At 32.7% G+C, this 14,385-nt stretch overlaps 1 protein-coding gene across 2 annotated transcripts; it reads left to right on the top strand.

Moving 5' to 3' along the window:
• Positions 2,165-13,961, top strand: LOC107643930 (betaine aldehyde dehydrogenase 1, chloroplastic). 2 transcript variants are annotated; one of them, XM_021124347.1, is made up of 16 exons: positions 2,165-2,391; positions 2,807-2,949; positions 3,583-3,663; positions 4,062-4,210; positions 5,078-5,170; positions 5,268-5,391; positions 8,603-8,647; positions 10,651-10,716; positions 10,865-10,931; positions 11,170-11,246; positions 11,522-11,635; positions 12,206-12,283; positions 12,366-12,517; positions 12,649-12,709; positions 12,834-12,939; positions 13,603-13,961. In XM_021124347.1, the coding sequence occupies exons 1-16, from the start codon at positions 2,283-2,285 to the stop codon at positions 13,692-13,694; spliced, it is 1,557 nt and encodes a 518-aa protein (XP_020980006.1). In that variant the 5' UTR covers positions 2,165-2,282; the 3' UTR covers positions 13,695-13,961. The 2 variants fall into 2 exon arrangements, with proteins under 2 accessions (XP_020980006.1, XP_016203175.1); XM_016347689.2 differs by lacking the exon at positions 8,603-8,647 and having other exon boundaries at positions 2,172-2,391.

The following is a 14,385-nucleotide window of genomic DNA, read 5'->3' as shown; positions in this document are numbered from 1 at the left end:
TTTATTCCCTAAATTGATTCTTACAAGATTTATCAAATAAATTTATTTTTTAAAAATTTTAAATTAATCCATTTAATTTTTTTTTCGCACTTCTAGAACTGATGTGGTTAATAATTGTTGGCCTAACTCATTAAGTGACAAAATAATACACACCTAACAGTATTGTATTTCTTGGAAATAGAACTTATGTAGTTAGGAATGAATTTTTAGAAAGTCAAGTATCAAATGGGTATTGTTAGATATTATCACTTAACGAACGAACGTGACTAGTTTAAAATTTTTTAAAGATGAATTTGATCTTTTAAAAACCAATTTTAAAAGAATCTTTAGCATAAGTACGATGAATACCATTGTTATTTAATGAGCTATAAATCAGAAAACTATATCAAACAAAAAGAATATTTTAACAAGCAAAAGATTTATTAACGGCATTAAGAAATTCCTCTTCTTCCACGGCAGCAAGGCAATAGCAGCTCAGGCCAGACACAGAGGGATAATGGCAACAACAAGACGACTCAAGCATTGACAAGTGACCACAACATTGTACAAGTAGTAGTACAATGACTGTGGCTCTTTCTTCCTCTGATTTGTTTCGTAGCTCCTCAGCAACACCAACAACACAGCCAAATGAGAAGTTCGTAGAAAGATAATCCTTTATAGTAGCTAATAAAAATATGCAATCTGTTTAGCAATAACTATCCGGGTAAATCTTCGAGACTCTGATGATCAAGTTAGTCATCATCTAAGAGGTATTAAGAGGTCAGTTGCTTTCTGACCTTGGGTGGTCTAGAAATTGTTGTAAGCATGACCTAACGTCACTTACATCTGAACAATGTTTGGAGGGATTGGTTGGAATGGAGATCTGAATTTGGATGGTTCTCTGAAGCTCCTGCCATGTCAATGTTCAAGATGTACCTAGACGGTGAATTGAATCCTACGGAATCAAAGGAATCTGAAGGGGTTTTGATGCCTAAATTAAAAGATTTTAGAATCAAATAAAGGCTTTGAAAATTTGAGTGTAGAATATTAGATCATAACTTGGTAAGCTGATTACTTCTCTTTATGAGCTCATCCCCATCATTTTCCCAAGTCTTTAGGAGACTTTGGCGAAGAAGTAACCGTTTTAAATCATGAAAAGCTTTTTAAGATTGATCCTCTTGATCATAGGCTATGTGTTTTCCCTGACAGATTGTTGGATTGGCTAGTTTAGGTCCAGGAAATGTTGGAAAGGTATTTATAAAATTAATAATGTTTAAGACACAATAAATTTAAAATTATCTTATTTAATATTTATTAATTATTGTTAGAATAATTATATAATTTTAGATGTAATTATAAATGTTATGTGTATAAAATTATATATGTTATATTATATATATGAGATAATTTTAAATAACCTCCCTAACATTATTTTTATAAAATTTTGGAATGGTATTTTTGCTTTCACTTTTGGTACATGGATAAGTTGACACACACATCAAATAACAAAATAAACTCAACTATATTAGGAGTTATGAGGGGGAGATATGAGAGGTCCCAACTATCTTATTTGGGGCTGAAGTTGGTCCTGGAGTGTTGTTACAGCAATTATTTTGGATTGATAGTGTCCAATTGTAAAAATCTGTTGAGAAAATTTAAACAATTTTAATTATCATCACATGTAAAGAGGGATGGGAATCAAGGAGCACATGCTTTAGTGTTTGGCCAAATTAGTTCTAACCCAACCAAATTTAACATGGTTAGGAAGAGGCTCCAATAATATAACTAATTTGGGACTTTTTGATGTAATGTGTTCTTCATCTTAACAGAATTATCCGTTTCAAAAAATAATTATATTTATCATCATAGTTATTTTAATAAAAAAAAATTAAAATAAAAAATTTGATAAAATAATATAATAATATTTTAATTATCTTTAAATTTATAATTTTTATTATCTTAATTTAAAAATAATTAAAATATTACTTTATTAATTTTTCCGCGTTAAAGAAGTTTTATCCATTTTAATTTCTATTCCAAACTCAACAAAGAAAATATTTGAAAAGAAACTAAAAGAGTACAAAGAAGAGGACCACTAAAAAACAAAGAAAAGAAAAGAAAAAGATACAAGCTAAGGTGTCCACCACCATGAACATGATCACATTACATGACGTATCTTCAATCTCCTTATTAAATATAATATATTAATATCGTCAACAATCATTATTATTGATCCGTTTCCAAGAAGCTAGTTATTAGAAACAGAGACAGATAAGAGTGGGGGAAAGAAAGCAAGGAAGAAAATGGCGATCTCAACACCAAGAAGAGAGCTCTTCATAGATGGAGAGTGGAAAGCCCCTCTCCTCAACAACCGAATTCCAATCATCAACCCTTCCACTGAACTCATCATAGGTTTGTTTCCCTTTAAGGAATTTTAAGATCAAGAATAAATTACAATTTTTTTACTAAAGTATCATTAATTAATAACAAATAAATACAGCTCCAATCCATGACGGATTAATCTTTTGTATTGTGAAAAATTAAAAAAATATCACTTTTTGGATCAAATTCTAAATGAAAATGAGTAAAATAAAAAAATAAATAGCCAATCATTCTTAAATTAAGACGATAAAACTCACAAACAATAAAAAATTATAAAGTCAAAAGTAATTAATTTTTTATTTTATCACTTTACTCATTTTTTGTTTATTATATATTATATCAATAATCACATATAGGCATATAGGCATAATGTAAGATAGCATCATCGTAATAATCATTTGTATAACTTTTGTGGCAAATAATGCAAATTAAATTGTTATTTCAGGGGATATCCCAGCAGCTACTAAGGAAGATGTGGAACTTGCGGTGGATGCTGCAAGAAGAGCACTGTCTCGGAACAAGGGAAAAGATTGGTCAACGGCTTCTGGCTCTCTTCGTGCTACATATCTTAGAGCCATTGCTGCAAAGGTTGCATCTTGCAATGTTTTTTGTTTTCACTATTTTTGTTATTGAAAAATTTTGGGGTATGAACCAATAAAGTCTTCTGAAATTTAATATGAATCAATTTAGTCCATAAGATTTCAAAAATAAATGATGTTATTTTCTAAATTTTAGGAACTAAATTAATTCACGCCTAGAATTTTAAATATCACCTAAACATTTTCTCAAAATCGTGTCTACTTTTTTTATTGTCTCAGGGTTAGATCTTACCAACCATGCCAAGGATGAGTCAATCTTTGGCTTTTTGGAAGCAAGGAAAACGTGCTCATTTTTAACATTTTTATTGCTAGAACTACTTAAGTTGTTGGATTAAAAACATAGTTAAAGTGGAAGACTCAAGACAGCAATAAGCGAATTACTTTATTGTGTTAATATTAAATTACTTATTATCACATTCTTTTTATGAGACAATCTAACAAAGTAATAATTTCTTATTAATTGCTTAGCTAATTGATACAATAAGCAGAGCGTGGGGTGATGGTGAAGGGTAAGATTTGATGTGTGAGAATAAGAGAATTAATTCTTGTTAATAGTGTGATTGACCCATGTTGTAACTTGTAATCTATGGATTTCATGAGAACTCACTTTTGTTTGTGACAGATAACGGAGAAAAAGGATGAGCTTGCAAAGCTTGAAGCTACTGATAATGGGAAACCGCTTGATGAAGCAGCAGCCGACATGGTAATATTTGACAAACTGGCAAACAAACAATGATTGATGTGTTTTCAACTACAGAGAGAAGTAATAAAATCACTATACCCATGAAATTAAAGGACAAAAATTCACATGCTATAATAAAAATGCTATAGGGAAGTCCAGTGCACAAGCATCTCGTGATAATGCAATAATTACATTAGTGTCTGACTCCATGGCTTGAATCCACAATCTTGAAATCATAAGAAGACAACTCAACCAATGTTCCAAGAAATGCTATAACATACCCACAAAATTTTATTCATTTGTCAAATTTATCTAAAATATGGGTAATTTTGCGACTCACATTTCTACTTAAATTTGGTACTTCACTCATTTATTTCATTTTGTTGTCGGGAATTTTACTTTTTATTTTTGTGTTGTAGGATGATGTTATTGGTTGTTTTAGCTACTATGCTGAACTTGCTGAAGGGTTGGATGCAAAGCAAAAGGCACATGTGTCTCTTCCTATGGAGAACTTCAAGAGTTATGTGATCAAGGAGCCAATTGGTGTTGTTGCGTTGATTACTCCATGGTATCTCTTGCTCCTTCATTTTAATTTCCTATTATATTTTTTCAAAAAATTGCTACATAAAGTTATATACGATTTTTGTTGTTTCTCCAATATAAATTTTGTGAATATTAGTTTTTGACTTTGGCTCATGAAACACGTGGAAAATTGGATACCCCTGCCAATTTAGTTGTGAAATGGTTTTGGACTTTCCAAAATCATTTTCAGTTTAATTGAATATGGTAAAAAAAATATTCAATTGAGCACCTAGTGCTGTAAAATTAATCAGAAATTTGATCCTTGTTACGGTTTATTACATAGGTAATCATTTCATTTACAGCCTCAGTTAGTCAGTTAGTCACTTGACATCCATATCATTTATAATTGTGTAGATATGAGATGCCAGAGTACACTAAGATTAAAATACACTTGGACTGTGATGGTTGTAATTCAGTTAGTGGCAGTTGTAACATGGAAACTAGTACTTGAAATTGCTATAGTAGCTTGCTGAACAAGCTACTCTACCTCCTTTACAATAAATATATTGTAAATATAATCACAGTTTCACTTTCAGTTCTCTTGTAGTTTATTTTTCTAACAACTGAATCCTAATAAATAGAAAATATTTAATTTTCAGCTTAGTAGTCACTTTAGTCAATAATTTTTGTCATTTTAGTCTTCAAAACTTAGTTAAAATTAGTCCCTTAAGCTCTTTTCCATCTTAAAATCGTTTGTGTGTTAGTGACGTCGCATGCCACGCATCATCGCCAGTGTGCCACGTGACACTTCAATGACTTATGCTGAAATATAAAGATTAAATTGAGCATTTATTCACTGGTAATTGATGTCTTGAATGAAAAATGAAATGATGAGTTAAATCTTTTGTAATAGGAACTATCCATTGCTAATGGCGGCATGGAAAGTTGGTGCTGCTCTGGCTGCTGGTTGTACTGCAGTATTGAAGCCATCTGAACTGGCATCTGTGTATGATCTCAATTCAATTCTCACAAATCTCAACTATCACTAACTTGATTCTTTATTGGGCTTTCTTCTCATGTTGTATTATTATTTACGATTTTAGGACATGTTTGGAGTTGGCCGAAATATGCAAAGAAGTAGGTCTTCCAGCAGGGGTGTTAAACGTGATCACTGGATTAGGCACTGAAGCCGGGGCTCCTTTGGCTTCACATCCTGATGTAGACAAGGTGAGATTGAGTTTCAGTTATTACTTATTAGCTTACATTAGCAGCTAATGCAATTTTATGTGTGTTCAAGATCCGGTCTAGCCCAAAAATTTATATGTAGCTATAAAGTCAAGTTTAAGTTTGTATTATTAATCCCGCACAATATTTGGGTCTGATATGGGTCACAATTTGGATAGGCTTGTCTTAGTCCAAAATTATATATTTCTTTCAAAAGTATATTCTATTTAATAAATAATTTTTGGTATTAGTATTGTATAACATATTTTAGTTTTAATTTTATATCTGATTTTAAAATGTCTAAACTTATATATATATTGATTTAATATCAAACTAATATGGTCCAATTCAAATTGGTTTGGAAGTGTTCACCTAGCATATCCAAGAACTTGTACCATAGTGCATGCTTTTTGCTGATGACATCATCATTTTGGGAGAATCAAGAGAAGATTTTATTTAGAAACTAGATTTGTGGGGAGAAGCTTTAGAAGTGTATGGTTTGCACAAAAACTGTATTAAGACATAATATGGAATGAAAGGTCGCAGGAGGAGGGGAAACACTAACACAAAAGCAAAAATTGGAGAAAACATCCTACCACAAGTAAAGAGATTTAAGTATCTTTGGTGTATTATAATGGATGGTGGAGAAATCAAGAATGGTGTAAAACATGGGATTCAAGTAAACTGGTTAAAGTAGCGGATTGTTTCTAGTTTTTTATGTGACAAAAAAGTACATTTATTACTTAAGAGTAAATTTTGTCATACTGTGATTCGGGTGGGTTTCGTGAGAAATAGATTAAGTAAAAAATAATAGTTAAGGTGAGAGATTAGGGGTAAGTAAACTTGTGAGGAAGACACTTCTGTTAATGGCGAATAAACAATACAAGAACTAATAGTGAGGAAGAGAGGTGGAGAACAAGTGTTGAGACCTCCACTAATGTCACAAGAGGATGAATGAGTTTTGTTTAAAGTGGACAGGAATGGTTTACAGAGAAGAGAAGCTCTCAGAAGAGGATGAAGGTGAAGGTGAAAAAGTGAAAGTGAAGGTGAAGGCGAAAGTAAAGGGTGAAAAGGGTTTCAAGGTCTGTGAAGAAGATGATCAAGGTGAAAGTGAAAAGTGAAAAGTGAGAGTGAAGGATGAATGATGAAAAGTGAAGTCTGGTTGTAAGTGAAGGTGAAAGGTGAAGTCTGGTTGAAGGTGAAGGTGAAAAGTGAAGTAAAGGATGAAAAAGGTTTCAAGATTTGTGAAGAAGAAGATGATCAAGGTGAAAGTGAAGAGTGAGAGTGAAGGATGAAGGATGAAGGATGAAGGATGAAGTAAAAGATTTCAGAAAAGAAGCTCTCAGAAGAGGATGAAAGGGTTGCTTACAGAGGTGGCTTGGGATCCTTTTTATAGTGTAAAACCATGATGAAGAGGACACCCCTTGGCCAATAGTTTTAGTATGATATTTGGTTTACTGCTCTTTCCAAAATATCTTTAGGTACTCCTGTCACTAAAGTCTTGTCAACTGAAAAGGTAGGAAGTTGATTCCCACACGTTAAACTAAAGCTCCTGACATGTGACATTAGTGAAGGGACATCTAGTTTGGTTTTCTTTCAACTAGATGACACCTTTACACTCCAAATTCAACCAATCCACTTCCATCAATATAGTTCCCACTAAAGAGAAATTCAACTCCTCAATGTGTTCTTTTGGGTTCCATCCTTTAAGCCCAATACCTTTAAGAGGAACTTAACTCTTTTTTGACCATGTTTGTAGGTCATTATAAAAATTAATTATGTACAAAAAAGGTTTATATTTTTAGTACACAATCATATGCCCCCATGCAGTCTTTGAGGGTACAAAGTATTCCCTCAAGCTGCATTAAACTTTTTTGTACTCACAGAACAAGAATAAGTTTTTTTTATTAATATATCATAACTCTAAGGAATCAAATCTCCCCTCTTTTATTGATTTTTTGTCATAATGAAATATGTATTTGTAAATATTATAATATTTAAATATAAATATTTCTGTGTAATATGAATATAATTATGTACTCATAAAAAAATGAATAAAAGAATGTTATTGTGCAAATATTTTAAATATTAATAAAATAAATAAATAAATAAGATTAGTAAATAAATATATTCATAATTTATTTGTATGAAAAAAGAGGGATGATTTGATTTAATATAATATTTTAATATATAAGGAAATAAGAAGGGGAGAAACTCTTACCCTTTTAATTGGACGCGTTTTAAATTTGAGTACCTGAATTTGGAGAGACACATAAGGAGAGAGAACACCTGGAAGAGTAGGGGAGAGGTGTTCCTCATCATATCTGCTAGGGCATTTTTTACACAGCGCAGTATCATCACTGCTATCACCACCACCATCCAAATCCTCTATCTTCTTCAACTATTGGGAGTTTTTCTTAGGGTAAAGGACACTCCCACATTCAACTTCGCTCTGTTCTTTTTATTTGGTAAGACCCTTTTTCTTCTTTTCTTGTTTTTGTCTTAACCCGTCTCAGCTCCATGTATATTGGGTTGCTAATTTTGGAGTTAGCTATAGGGATTCTTTGATAAAGATCTTTCTTCTTACAACTTTGGATGTTATATCCTCATTTGTATACGTTTCCAACGAAGTCACAAATAAAAAAGAAATTGAATTAAAATTATGAGCAATGTTCATTTGTAACCATAAATATATATTTAAAAATAAAAATAATTTATTTTAATTAATTTTTTTTTGCAGGGAGAGTGTATGATTTTAAGAAAAGCAGTAGCCATTTTTTTCTAGGCCAAAAAAAAAAGGAAGGTACCCATAACTTTCTTGCCCTATTTATACTCGACTCTTTTTAGGAGCTTGGAGGGTGGGACACTTCACTTTTTTGAAACAGTTCCAAAAAAAAAGGAAGGTACCCATAACTTTCTTGCCCTATTTATGCTTAACTCTTTTTAGGAGCTTGGAGGGTGGGACGCTTCACTTTTTTGGAACTATTTTGTACTGCAAATTTCTTAAGATGCATCACTCACATTTTGAGTGTATGATTGCTAAAGCAGTTTTCTCATGTATTGCAGGATGCTTGCAGAATAATATAACATAAATATTGGCTCTTGATAAAGAAGCCTTTTGGAATTAAAATCCTAACTCCTAAAATTGAAATTAGGCATGGTACCTCTTAACGTACTTGAAATTGATGGGGCCGGTGGTTGTTTCATGATCCAGGTCCAGCAGGATGCAGTGTCCGTTGGGGTGTACTTCAGAAACGATGTAAGGACCCTCCCATTTGGGAGCCCATTTTGGTAAAGGCATCTTCCTCATTACTGCGTCTACTGATTTTAGTACCAGATCTCCTTCTAGGAACACCCTGGACTGAATGTGCTTGTCATAAGTTAATGCCAGTCTCCGGTGATATTCTCTCATCTTGCTTCCCACAACTTCTCTTTTTCCTTCCAACTCTTGCAACTCAGCTTCACGATCCTTTGACTTTTAGAATACGCGTCAACTCCCTACAAGTAACTGGGGTGTTCTCGTCTTCCTCCATATTCTTCAGATTCGCGAACAGAGGTGGTGAGGGGGTTCTATACCTCGTTTGATCTCTAGCCATCACGTCGAAGTGTTCCTCCCCAGTGGAGTCGCCAGATGATTCGGATGGATTTCGTGAGAAATAGATTAAGTGAAAAATAATAGTTAAGGTGAGAGATTAGGGGTAATGAAACTTGTGAGGAAGACACTTCTGTTAATGGCGAATAAACAATACAAAAACTAATAGTGAGAAAGAGAGGTGGAGAACAAGTGTTGAAACCTCCACTAATGTCACAAGAGGATGAATGAGTTTTGTTTAAAGTGGACATGAATGGTTTACAGAGAAGAGAAGCTCTCAGAAGAGGATGAAGGTGAAGGTGAAAAAGTGAAAGTGAAGGTGAAGGCGAAAGTAAAGGGTGAAAAGGGTTTCAAGGTCTGTGAAGAAGATGATCAAGGTGAAAGTGAAAAGTGAGAGTGAAGGATGAATGATGAAAAGTGAAGTCTGGTTGAAAGTGAAGGTGAAAGGTGAAGTCTGGTTGAAGGTGAAGGTGAAAAGTGAAGTAAAGGATGAAAAGGGTTTCAAGATCTGTGAAGAAGAAGATGATCAAGGTGAAAGTGAAGAGTGAGAGTGAAGGATGAAGGATGAAGGATGAAGGATGAAGGATGAAGTAAAAGATTTCAGAAAAGAAACTCTCAGAAGAGGATGAAAGGGTTGCTTACAGAGGTGGCTTGGGGTCCTTTTTATAGTGTAAAACCATGATGAAGAGGACACCCCTTGGCCAATAGTTTTAGTATGATATTTGGTTTACTGCTCTTTCCAAAATATCTTTAGGTACTCCTGTCACCTCAAGTCTTGTTAACTGAAAAGGTAGGAAGTTGATTCCCACACGTTAAACTAAAGCTCCTGACATGTGACATTAGTGAAGGGACATCTAGTTTGGTTTTCTTTCAACTAGATGACACCTTTACACTCCAAATCCAACCAATCCACTTCCATCAATATAGTTCCCACTAAAGAGAAATTCAACTCCTCAAGGTGTTCTTTTGGGTTCCATCCTTTTAACCCAATACCTTTAGGAGGAACTTAACTCTTTTTTGATCATGTTTGTAGGTCATTATAAAAATTAATTATGTACAAAAAAGGTTTATATTTTTAGTACACAATCATACTGCTATTAGACCAGCTATGTTATATGGAACAAAGTGTTGGGCAAACAAAAGGTGAGCTTAAAAATGAGTTTAGTGTGGCAGACACAAGGATACTTAGATGAATGAGCTGTCAAACACTCACAGAATAAGGAACAAGGATATAAGAGGGAAGTTGGAGTAGTTCTTATTGTTGTAAAGATTGTAGAATCTCATTTCAGGTAGTTTGGATATGTGGGGAGAAGATTGGCAAAGCATCTAGTTTGAAAGGCGGATCAGATGGAAGATAGATAGGTGGCGAAATGTAGAGCAAAATCCAAGATCATATACGAGGTGGTCAAAAAAGATATAATGTAAACAATCTCATTATAAACATGATACATGATAGAGTACAATAATGTCATTGCACTAGCTAGTGGGATAGTTTTGTTGTTGTTGTTGTTGTTGTTCAGATCTTTATAAATAACCCAATAAAAATGAGATTTAGATTGGTGCAGGTCTAGCCCGACCCTGCCCATGTAGACCCCTTCTATATCATGCAAATTTAGCTGAGTTTGTAAAGGTACTATGTTGTAAATGATATTTTTTATTTGTTGCAACAGATATCCTTTACTGGAAGTTCTGCAACTGGAAGCAAAATTATGCAAGCTGCAGCTCTGCAAGTCAAGGTATTTATTTCTAAGAAGCAATAGTTCTACCTATTCAGATATATAAAGAAGAATGCAAAATGCACACCCCAGAAGAGATTGGAAACATGTTTTTTTTCAAATTTATTTTTCCAAGTTCATGTGATATAGATTTATGATTTCTTGGCAGCCTGTTTCACTAGAGCTTGGTGGAAAAAGTCCAATTATTGTTTTTGACGATGTTGACATTGATAAGGGTAAGTGACTTCTCAAGTATAGTTGATTTGTTACTCCCTGCATTTAAATACATTGATATTTTAGTGTACCAAAAAAATGAAAGTCATGGTTTATTAAAAAGGAGAACGTAATTATTATGAACATCTTTTGTCATTGTAGAGTCATGAGAAAATCTTACATGATTAAAACATACTATCATATACAATTTGATATTTAATTTATGAATCACTTATATTGTCCATGATTTAATTTAAATAGTTGCTGAATGGACCATGCTGGGCTGTTTCTTTACCAATGGTCAGATATGTAGTGCAACATCTCGGCTTATTGTCCATGTAAGTTTTGTTAAATATAAAACTATTCATGTTTTTTTACCCAACAGTTTAAACTTGTAGAATAAATGGTTTTACGAAAAGCTTAATCGATAAATTTTACTCCATTTTCATGAAGCAGTTGTAGTTTTGGTTTTGCTTCATAAATGGGAGGATGGGAATGTTGATACTTACGTAGATTCTTGTAGAATTTTGTCTTCTAACTTTGTAGGAATTGTGTTTACCTTTTTCTTTTTCTTTTTTTGAATTTCTTAAAACAGACACTTTGATTGTTTCAGGAAAATATAGCAACAAAGTTTTTGAATAGGCTTGTGGAATGGGCTAAAAACATCAAAGTTTCAGATCCCTTGGAAGATGGTTGCAAATTAGGCGCCATTGTTAGCGAAGCTCAGGTATGTTATGTTAGGCTCCTCCTGTTCTTCTTATTTTAATAAATAAGGAAAATATTTATTGTCATATTCTCCATTTACATTTGTTTTTAGGTGATGGTTCCTCTTTGGTTCTGTTACACTGCTTATGTTTGGCTCTTACTTGGCTTGTTAAATTTCTTATGAATTCTATTGTCTAACATCAGTGTTTAAACAACTTCGAGAAACAAAACTTTCAAATTCTCACTACAGATATGATACATGATAGTGCTCGATAGCGTTGTTTGATCCATATAGCCGACCCCATTTAGCGGGGTAAGGCTTTGTTGTTGTTGTTGTGATTGAGTTTGAAGTAGCATTTAGAAAAATTAAGGGAGGAGAAAAAACTGAAAATGAATTAAGTTTTAATATATAGGAGAAAGGAATTATTGCCTGGTTGACTATATTTTTCAGATATTTATCTTTGACAATTGTTTGTGTAGTTCCTATGGTTCAGATTTCTTTCTAGACTTGTAACCTGAAAACAATTTAAATAATTTAAGCATTTATTAGGAATTTGGATCCTCTAAATTTTGAAATGTATGATTGATTCAGTATCAAAAAGTTCTCAAGTTTATTTCAACTGCTAAGAGTGAGGGTGCAACAATTTTGACCGGAGGGTCTCGCCCTGAGGTATGATATTACCTTCCGATGCTTGCAATTGGGAATGTCTTTGAAGAATTTCCTGTCTCTGAATTATTGATGGCATTTGCAGAATTTAAAGAAGGGTTACTTTGTTGAACCAACCATTATAACTGATGTGAGTACCTCAATGCAAATTTGGAGAGAGGAAGTTTTTGGACCTGTGCTCTGTGCCAAAACATTTAGCAGTGAGGAAGAAGCCATTGAACTAGCAAATGATACCCAGTGAGTTCATGACCATTATTTAATTTTCTGCAATCTTATAATGATTTGTTAAGATTGTGTTTGGGTGAGGGTGATTTTTAATTTGCTGAAAATCACTTAGGGGCAAATTGAATTACTTTGTTCTTTGACAGCTATGGCTTAGGGTCAGCTGTGATGTCAAATGATCCAGAAAGATGTGAGCGGATATCCAAGGTAAGAATGTTCTTAGATTACCATAATATAATATTTACAAAACAAAATAATCCGATTCCAATAGTTGAAAATAGTATACAACTTTATGTTTTTATTTTTTAAACAATTTTTTCTTTTTCTGCAGGCTGTTCAGGCTGGAATTGTATGGATCAACTGTTCTCAACCAACTTTCATTCAAGCCCCATGGGGTGGCATTAAACGTAGTGGGTTTGGTCGCGAATTAGGAGAATGGTATGCTCTTAATTTTTTCAGTAATGCTAGGGAGGCAAAAATTAAAGTTATTTTTTTAATTTAACATCAATAATATATAACATCTATAATTATATATTTGTTCTAAAATAACACAATTATTCTAGTGATAATGAATGAACACTAAATAAGATAATTTTGGAATATTTGGGCTCTTTTTTTATTATTTTCCAAACATTATTGTAATTTTTATGAGTGTCTTAGGCGTTTGAGGTATTGCCGGAGTTAAGAAGACGAAAAGAAAAGTTTTAAAGAATAAAATGGACTCTACTTTATACATGAAGTCATTCTCTATATTCCTTTATTTTCTATTTAAAATCTCAACTTACAAATACGCTTCAGTTCAACTACTGCATAAGTAAATTTGAATGTCCTTTTTAATATATATCAAAGTAAGAGGCTTGCCTTGCTCTAATCGGACCTAAGCATTTTTAGTGACTAATAATTATTTAAGTACAGATGCGGTACTTCAGAAGTATTTGGATTTTATTGAAAATTTGATTTGATTCAGCACACAAACGTAGTCAATGCTAGACACATGCGGCATTCATCTATTTTGACCGTTTTATCATTTGAGAATATGGATCTGATTTTCTGTTTTCATTTTTTATACTTTCTTTTTTTTTTTTTTTTTTTTTTGGGNNGGGGACTTGATAATTTCCTGAGTGTGAAGCAAGTCACAAAGTATATTTCTGATGAACAGTGGGGCTGGTATAAGTGTCCTTCAAAGATGTAATACCATGTAAATTGGTGATATAAAATTCAAGTTCTAGATCTTTTCATGGAATAAGGTGTGGCCCATTCAAAGTTGTGATTATGATCTAATAATAATATACGTATATTTATAATGTTTTATGGGCTTGCTGACTGTGATATTGTTTTCTTTATTTGACTTATAGTTAAGTACTGGGTTTGTAATACTCTTTGGTACATGAATAATGAGCATATGAGAAAGTACCAACAAAGGTTTTTAGAGTAATAAATGTGGATAAGTTAATTTAAATTAAGATTTTTTTTATCTTAATTATAAAGATTAATTTAAAAATAGTGTGTTCACATATGTTATTTTCAAAATTAGCATCAACATGATCATGTCTACATAAGTCACCAGCCCAATACAAATATTAAGCCACCTTTTTTAGAAGACCTCCATAGTAACTCTCATAGAAAATCAACAAAACCAATTGGGCCCAAAACAAATAGTTATCGGACATCCCTTTATGTTACTACAAATTTCAACATGATGTTCAAAATATTTCAGACGACACAATTCCACTATCTATAGAATACACCCACAATTTTTTATTCACTATTCTTATTATATGTTATTTTGTTTGTTGAATTCTTTGGCTTTTTATATTAATTTTTCTTATTTTATTGAGTTCCTCCTAATTAAATTCGATTATTTCAATGTCCAAAAATACAAA

Source organism: Arachis ipaensis, chromosome B05 (genome assembly GCF_000816755.2).
Source record: "Arachis ipaensis cultivar K30076 chromosome B05, Araip1.1, whole genome shotgun sequence".
NCBI lineage: Eukaryota > Viridiplantae > Streptophyta > Magnoliopsida > Fabales > Fabaceae > Arachis > Arachis ipaensis.
The sequence above is the reverse complement of the archived record's forward strand: the minus strand, read 5'-3'. Positions and strand labels throughout refer to the sequence as shown.